Here is an 8,580-nt window from a genome sequence, read left to right as displayed (position 1 = left end):
GAAGACCTACATGTTCGACCTCCTCAGAGCTAGGCCTAAGCTCAGAAGACCTTCACCTCTGAGACTTCTACAGCTAAAGAAGCTACTTTCTCATCAAACGTGCTCCAGAGAGAAGGAAATCAGAGGCTCCAGAATCTAGTCAGTCAGCAAGGTACTGTGCACGTTTATGGCCGAGACACAGTATCTGTTTACAGCAGCAGCACAGTATGAACTATCCCACAGTATCTGCACATAAGGTAATCTGGCACACCTGCCAGGGGGTGAAAGATGCAGAAAACCAGCATCAGTAATTTCCAACAACACAATCTGCCCCAGTTTGCGCGGATATTGCTGCTGCGGAATATCGGTAGAAGGTGGCTACGTCGTTTTTCCTGTTTTGGGATCTGCTCCTGGCTTTGCCTTAACTGGAGCCTGGGTACCTGGGTGTTAATCACATGAGCAGGAAAGACTGAAGTGGGCGGGGCACTGATGGTTTGGCTTCTAAGAGGCGTGTCTTCACCTGTAACCCCTCCTCTATTCAATCAGTAGATGTTTTTATTGGGCGGCAAACCCCAAGGGGCGGCGCTAGACAGGCCCAAAGCTTTTATTGTCTCCTGACAGCAGGGGAGGCTCCGCCTCTAGGGGCGGGGAGTGTGCGGTGTAGTGAGCCGCTTCCGCTCTCATGACAGTAGTAGAGCTACTGCAGCGTAGCCATGGGTTCTTCCCGTGTGCTGTCCGGTCTCCTCTTCTGCCTAGTAGCTGTCCACAGCGCGGCTTCCACCCAATATGCCCCCGACTGGGACTCGCTGGATAAGCGCCCGCTGCCGCCCTGGTTCGACGAGGCCAAGTTCGGGATCTTCCTGCACTGGGGAGTGTTCTCGGTGCCGTCGTTCGGCAGTGAGTGGTTCTGGTGGAACTGGCAGCAGGAGAAGAGCGCTGCCTACGTGCAGTTCATGAACCAGAACTACCCGCCCGGCTTCACTTATGCCGACTTCGCCCAGCAGTTCACTGCAGAGTTCTTTGACCCGGACGCGTGGACCGAGCTGTTTGAGGCGGCTGGGGCTCGGTAAGTGACGGCTGTCCATACTGTGTACCTCGCCACTACTGCCCCCAGGATTCGCTGAGTGACGGGTGACTACCTTTGCTCCAGTGCATCACATGACACCGGACAGGTTTCCTTTTGTTTTGTCAAGACATTTCAGGAAGTAATGTGAGGCCAGGCTTGTCTCCAGCGCCTTTAACTCCTTCCCTGCTGGGTGCTTCTCTGGTGGCTGCAGCAGAACTAAAGATGTTCTGCTCCTGGGCCTCATCAGAGACTATGACTATCATTAAAGCAACCAACGAATACTTTTCATATATATATATATATATATATATATATATATATATATATATATATATATATATATATATATATTCGGAACCAATAAAGAAAAATATATGGATCAAAAATTTCACCACACAATGCATACTCCAATTTTTTTTTTTTATTAAACACTTCATAAATACATGAATCTAGCTTCACATAATTAAGAACATTTAAAATCTCTTAGGTTGGAGGTATATGGTGATATCATATGTACAGCGCTATGGAATGAATGGCACTTTAATAATAAATAATAATAATTCATCAATGTAAAGTGCATATACATAAGGTAGTAAAGGAAATAAATGCGCGCAGTATTAATACTGACCAACGGTATATAAATGCCATTAAATTCTACAGCAGATATCTAGTGTTGCTTCTACTAGACCCAGAAGTACTATATAAAGTACATCAAGTAAGTTGATAAAATAGGTATCACAAAAAGATGTTCCATAGATGCCAACTGCTAGTATTATGCAACAATAGGTACTGCGAGATCACCACATACCTGGTACAGCCTTGTAACTATGTGGTGATCTCGCAGTACCTATTGTTGCATAATACTAGCAGTTGGCATCTATGGAACATCTTTTTGTGATACCTATTTTATTAACTTACTTGATGTACTTTATATAGTACTTCTGGGACTAGTAGAAGCAACACTAGATATCTGCTGTAGAATGTAATGGCATTTATATACCGTTGGTCAGTATTAATACTGCGCGCATTTATTTCCTTTACTACCTTTATGTATATGCACTTTACATTGATGAATTAATATCACCATATACCTCCAACCTAAGAGATTTAAAATGTTCTTAATTCTGTGAAGCCAGATTCATGTATTTATGAAGTGTTTAATAAAAAATTTGAGTATACACTGTGGTGAAATTTTTATTTGTTTAAATTTTGATCCGTATATTTTTCTTTATTGGTTATGACTATCATTAGCCCTGGGAAAAGTTAAAGGGGTTGTCTCATCTTGGAAATTGGTGAAATATCACTAGGATATTCCACCAGAGTCAGATAGTGGTGAACTCGGATCCATCTCAAGAACAGGCTGCAAAAGTGAAGTAGAGTGCACTGCGCATGCGCGGCGTGCTTTCCATTCATTTCCTTGCAGTCAGTGGGAGCAGCGCTGCAGTGATGTTCTCTATCCATTACACTGTCCGCAGAGCGGCAGCTGATCAGTGGTGTTCCATCACTTAGGAAAAGCTGGAGAACCCCTTTAATGCTTCAGCATACCAAGACATTTAGGCCAGTTGTATGCTCCTAACTTTTTGGGAACAGTTTGAGGAAGGGTCTCTTCTGCTCTGTATAAAAGCATGGTTGGGTGAGTCTGGTGTGGAAGAGCTAGACTGCCCCTCATACAGCCCGGAGCATCAACTGCTACAATGCTCAAGTCAGGGGGGCTGCCTGGGTGAAAATTGAGGTTTGTCCGGGTTCAACCCCTTTAATAGTATCTGTTAAACCACATAAGAGAGCCAGACAAACTGGTATTAAAATAAAAAAATATTTTAATACCGGTTTGTCTGGCTCACTTATGTGTTTTAACAGATACTATTAAGTTATATTTTATTTTCCCCTCCCCCACGACAGCACCATAGAGAGAGGGATCCACCCCCAGGGACAGGAAACCTACAGAAATAAAAGGGTGGAGCCTCTCTTCCCATTCAGTGGTTTCCTGTCCCTGGAGTGGGAGACCTACAGTGTTTTCCTTTTCAGGTCTTACCGTCGGTCTGGTTGCCTAGGAAGTTCCTAGAGGGCTGGCGGTTGCTGCCGGGGTCCATCGCGCTGCTGGGCAGGCTGAAAGGACCCTAGGATGCAGAGGTGCTCCAGGGGCCCTCCGTATCTTGCGGCAGGCATGTGGGTTACCTCTCAGGGAGAGCTCTGCCCCATGAAGCGCCAACGGGCGGAAGTAAGTGGTCATCCTTGGAGTCAGGGCTCTGCCACTTGGATTTCTGACGGAGAAGCCGGACAGCGTCACTTCCGGTGCACGCGGAGTGGGATGACGCACTTCCGGTGTTCGGCAGCTGCTCCATCAGAGGCGTGGAACGCAGATCGCAGCGGACTTCCGGTTTCCGGGTACCGGATGTGACGCGTTCCTAGCGTGGACGCTGGGTTTCCTTTTTTCATTATTATAAAAAGGTGCAGGCCAGACCAGTCCTCTGAGTCTGTACAGGACGGTCTGTGCTGAATTACATGTATGAGGCCTACCTTGTAAGCATTTCTTACATGTGCTCCAAGATAGTGGCGGAAAGTTAATTATTTCTCTTTTCTTGCATAAGCGTATAGACTCCCTAACTTCTCCATTCTATCTAATGGAGGAAGAAAGAAGACAGGAATCTGCAGAGGGTGATGTGAATCCCATCCCGGTAGTTTATTGATCTTCAGGGGGTAAGTGGCTCTTTTTCCGTTTTGCCCTTTATTTATTACGCTTTGTGCTCTCCTTTTTCCAGCCTAAGATGAAGAAAGTGCTGGTTAAAAGAAAAAACAAAGAGTGTGCGCTATGGGAAGAAATTGTGTCAAAGATGCATTGACAAGACCATTTCGGATGAGTCGCCATCCTTTATTAGATAACATTAGGTCACTCATCAAGACGGAAGTCAAAAATACCCTCAAGTCAGACAGAAAGGCAAGAACATCCGTTAGATAAAGGTGCAAAAGCGGGCTTATCCCAGGAACTTTCGTCAGAAAACAGTGACATCACCAGGTCGTCCTCGTCTGGTTCTTCATCGGAGGACGAGTCCATGTCTAACATCTTTTTTCCCTCTGAAGACACGGATAAGCTATTAAAAGTCATTAGGTCCACCATGAACATTGAGGACGTTAAAGAAGATAAATCTGTAGCAGACTCTTTATTTCAGGGGTTACAGGAAAGGAAGGGCCGTTGTTTTCCTGTACATTCCAGCATTATGTCTTTAATTCAAAGAGAATGGAGAAAACCAGGCAAAAAAGTATTTGCCTCTAGGGCGTTTAAACGAAAATATCCGTTCGAAGAAGTAGCCTCCTCCTCTTGGGGGAAAGCCCCAAAAATTGATGTTGCCATTTCCAAAGTATCAAAAAAGTCTTCTCTTCCTTTTGAAGATACTGGTATGCTTAAGGAGCCCTTAGACAAAAAAGCTGAAACCTTCCTTAGGGGTGCATGGGAGGCCTCTACCCTAGCCTTCTGTCCAGCCGTAGCGGCTACAGTCACGGCCAGGACCTTAGCTCTCTGGTTACAGCAGCTGGAGGTACAATTAAAAGATAGAGCCCCTAGGGATCAGATTCTATCCTCTTTGCCAACATTACAAAAAGCAGCAGATTTCTTGACGGATGCATCAGTTGATTCTATTAAACTCAGTGCACAGTCAGCCTCCCTCACTAATTCGGCACGCAGGGCCCTTTGGTTAAAGAGTTGGAGTGGGGGTGATATAGCATCCAAACAAAGATTATGTAATATCCCCTGCCAGGGAGAATTTTTGTTTGGTCCAGAGTTGGACGACCTTCTAGAAAAGGCGGCGGATAGGAAGAAAAGGTTTCCGGTCCCTAATCCTGCTGCGGTCTTTGGTTCTAGAAATAGGCAGTCCTTTCGTTCCTTTAGAGGTAATACGGGCAGAAGATCAGGCAGGAAAAAGGATCAGAGATTTAGATCCAGAAATTTTGGGGGGAAAGGTTTCCTATTCGGAAACTCTTCCTCTTCTAATAAAAAACAACCCCAGCAATGACGCCAGGTCAGAGGTGGGAGGAAGACTAAAGTTCTTCCAGACATCCTGGGAAAAGATTGCAGGACCTTGGGTCATGGATATCATTCATTCAGGTCTAAAACCGGAGTTCCATTCTTTGCCTCCGCAAAGATTTGTTATTACAAAAAGTATTTGTGTAAGAGGGTCTTTTCCTATAATAAAAGAAGTTTTGGGCCTTATCAAGAAAAATGTTTTGATTCCCGTTCCTCAACAAGAACAATCCAAAGGTTTTTTCTCCCACCTTTTTCTAGTTCCATAACCAGATGGTACACTCAGAACTATCATCAATCTCAGGGATTTGAACAAATTTCTGGTTGTCAAAAAATTCAAGATGGAGACAATGAGGAATACGATTCAGCTTCTTTTTCCTCATTGTTTCATGGCAGTGTTGGATTTAAAGGACGCCTACTTCCATATTCCAATGCACCAGAGATTCCAGAAATTCCTGAGAGTGGCGATTCCGATAGAGGGTCAGATTCGGCAATATCAGTTTCAGGCACTACCCTTTGGCCTGTCCATGTCCCCAAGGATATTTACAAAGGTAGTGGCAGAGATGGTGTCATTTATAAGAACCAAAAATATTTTGATAGTCCCATATCTAGACGATTTTCTAATTATTGCAAATTCTCGGCTGGACTGCAAGAAGAGTGTTCAGACTGTGGTTCAGACCTTTCAGGATTTAGGCTGGATAGTGAATTACAAAAAATCCAGACTGAAACCGGTAAAGGTACAGAGTTTCCTTGGCCTAGTTTTGAACTCAGAGACTCAAAGAACATATCTCCCAGAAGAAAAGATTACAAAAATTTGGAAACAAATCAAATCCCTCTCTTCCACCGCCCTGACTCTCCGAAAGGCCATGTCGGTCCTAGGTTCTCTGAATTCCTGTATCCCGGCGGTAGAATGGGTCCAACTTCACTCCCGTCAGTTACAATCAGAGATTTTGACAACCTTCAAAAAACAAAAGGGAACATTAGATGTCAGGATAAAGATCTCAGACACGACCAAGAAAAGTTTATCTTGGTGGCTGGTCAGGGACAATCTGGTCCGGGGAATTCCATGGTCCTACCCGGATCCTATTGTCCTGACCACGGACGCAAGCCCCTGGGGGTGGGGGGCTCACGTGCAGGGATACAATTTTCAGGGTCCATGGTCCCCAGCTCAAAAATCATTCTCTTCCAACCGGAAAGAGTTGGTGGCAGTCAAATTAGCAGTGAAAGCTTCTCTGGCCCTCCTAGGCACAGGCCACGTGAGGATTCTCTCAGACAATCAGGCGACAGTGGCTTATGTAAACCACCAAGGGGGGACAAGGTCGGTATCCCTACGGTGGGAAGCTGGAAGATTATTAACGATGTTGGAGAAACAGGTCAGCCATGTATCAGCTCTTCATATAAAGGGGAAGGAGAATGTTCACGTGGATTTTCTCAGCAGACACCCCTTAAAACAGGGAGAATGGTCCCTCAACTCCTCAATATTTTCCAGGATCATCAAGTCATGGGGCCTGCCGACCATAGATCTCTTCAGTACAAGCCTGAACAAGAAAGTGGAAATCTTTTGCTCTCTAAATCCAAGAGAATCCCCCTATGGGGTGGATGCATTTCTCCTGAAGTGGGACTTTCCCCTAGCATATGCCTTTCCCCCCTTCCAACTGATCCCAGCAGTCCTGAAAAAGATCAGGAAGGACAGGGCAAGGGTCATTCTCATCGCCCCCTTTTGGCCCAAAAGGGCATGGTTCACTCTGCTCCGGACCATGTCGGTTTCAGACCCCTGGATTCTGCCAGACCTGCCGAATCTGCTGTCCCAGGGTCCAGTCGTTCATCCAGCAGTCAGTGGTCTCCATCTGACTGCATGGAATTTGAGCGGAGATTATTAATTAAAAAAGGTTTCTCGCAGGAGCTCATCACGACCTTACTTAAGAGCAGAAAACCTGTAACTGTTTCCATTTACGCCAGGACTTGGAAAAAATTTATTGAATTTGGTAACCTTAACCCAAGGCATTTACCAGCGTGTGTTCCGATTTCCCAGGTTCTGGAGTTTCTACAGAAAGGCCTTTCCCTAGGTCTTGCTAAAAGTACTCTTAAAGTACAGGTCTCTGCCCTGTCAGTTCTGTTCGAACAGAGCTTTGCCTTAGATCCTTGGATTTCTAGATTCTTTAAGGCAGTTGATAGGATGACACCAGTCTTATCCCCTAGGGTGCCCCCGTGGGATCTTAACATAGTACTTAATTCTTTAACCAAAGCACCCTTTGAACCCATTGATTCGGTATGCATTAAATTTCTCACTTTCAAGCTGGTTTTGTTAGTGGCCCTCACTACTGCTAGAAGGATAAGTGAGTTACAGGCCATTTCCATCAATCCCCCTTTCACTACGATTCTCGATGATAGAGTTATTATCCTACCTGATCCGGCCTTTTTACCCAAAGTGTCATCTAAATTCCATAGGTCCCAAGAGATCATTCTTCCATCCTTTTGTGATCATCCAAAAAATGCTGGGGAAGTGGCTTTTCATGCACTAGATGTACGGAGATGCTTGTTACAGTATCTAAAAATTACGGAAGAATGGAGAAAGTCTTCTGCTTTATTCGTTCTCTTCTCAGGATCGAATAAAGGGAAGAAGGCTACCAAAAGTACCCTGTCTAGGTGGCTTAGACTGGGCATTTTACAGTCCTACTTGGAGGAGGGCCTGTCTCCTCCAGTCTCGGTGAAGGCTCACTCTACCCGTTCAGTTTCCACTTCTTGGGCAGAAAGGTCGGGGGCCTCTATTGAGCAGATTTGTAAGGCAGCCACGTGGTCTTCACCTTCTACTTTTTTCCGTCACTATCGTTTGGATTTACACTCCTCCTCTGATCTTTCCTTCGGGAGAAAGGTTTTGCAAGCGGTGGTCCCTCCCTAGGAAGGGTTCTTTTTCCTCTGTAATTCTCTCTATGGTGCTGTCGTGGGGGAGGGGAAAAATGATGATTACACTTACCGGTAATCGGATTTTCCAGACCCCACGACAGCACCCTTCCTAATTCCCTCCCTTGGTGATGGTTTCTGTATTCACATGGAGTAGCAAAAAAAAAAAAATGTATGCGATTGTATATGCTGTTTAGCTCGGAATAATTAATGGTGTATGAGTCCCTCTCTTGCTCTGTAATCCACTGAATGGGAAGAGAGGCTCCACCCTTTTATTTCTGTAGGTTTCCTGTCCCTGGGGGTGGATCCCTCTCTCTATGGTGCTGTCGTGGGGTCTGGAAAATCCGATTACCGGTAAGTGTAATCATCATTTTTGTTACTAATATCTGGGCCAAGTTAGGGTACTTTCACATTAGCGGCAGGGGAGTCCAGCAGGCTGTTTTGGCGGGTGAACAGCCTGTCGGATCCGTCCTGCCGCTAGTTCACGTGTGCCCCTGGACTGCCGCTCTGTCCCCTTTGACTATAAAGGGGGCAGGGTTCCAGCGGCAGCGCCCAGCGAGAGGCAGCCAGACTAAAAGTACTGCAGTCCGGGGTCACGACTCACGAGTGAACCAACGGC

General features: G+C 45.7%; 1 protein-coding gene across 1 annotated transcript in view; it reads left to right on the top strand.

The window, feature by feature from the left end:
• Positions 1-634: 634 nt before the first annotated feature.
• Positions 635-8,580, top strand: part of FUCA1 (alpha-L-fucosidase 1) — a 31,135-nt gene continuing 23,189 nt past the window's right edge. The window contains exon 1 of the mRNA XM_040424629.1: positions 635-1,045. Within this exon, the coding sequence (XP_040280563.1) occupies positions 693-1,045 (353 nt within the window). The 5' untranslated portion in view covers positions 635-692. The remainder of the gene's footprint in view (positions 1,046-8,580) is intronic.

Source organism: Bufo bufo, chromosome 3, assembly GCF_905171765.1.
Source record: "Bufo bufo chromosome 3, aBufBuf1.1, whole genome shotgun sequence".
NCBI lineage: Eukaryota > Metazoa > Chordata > Amphibia > Anura > Bufonidae > Bufo > Bufo bufo.
This window is presented reverse-complemented; position numbering and strand designations above follow the sequence as displayed.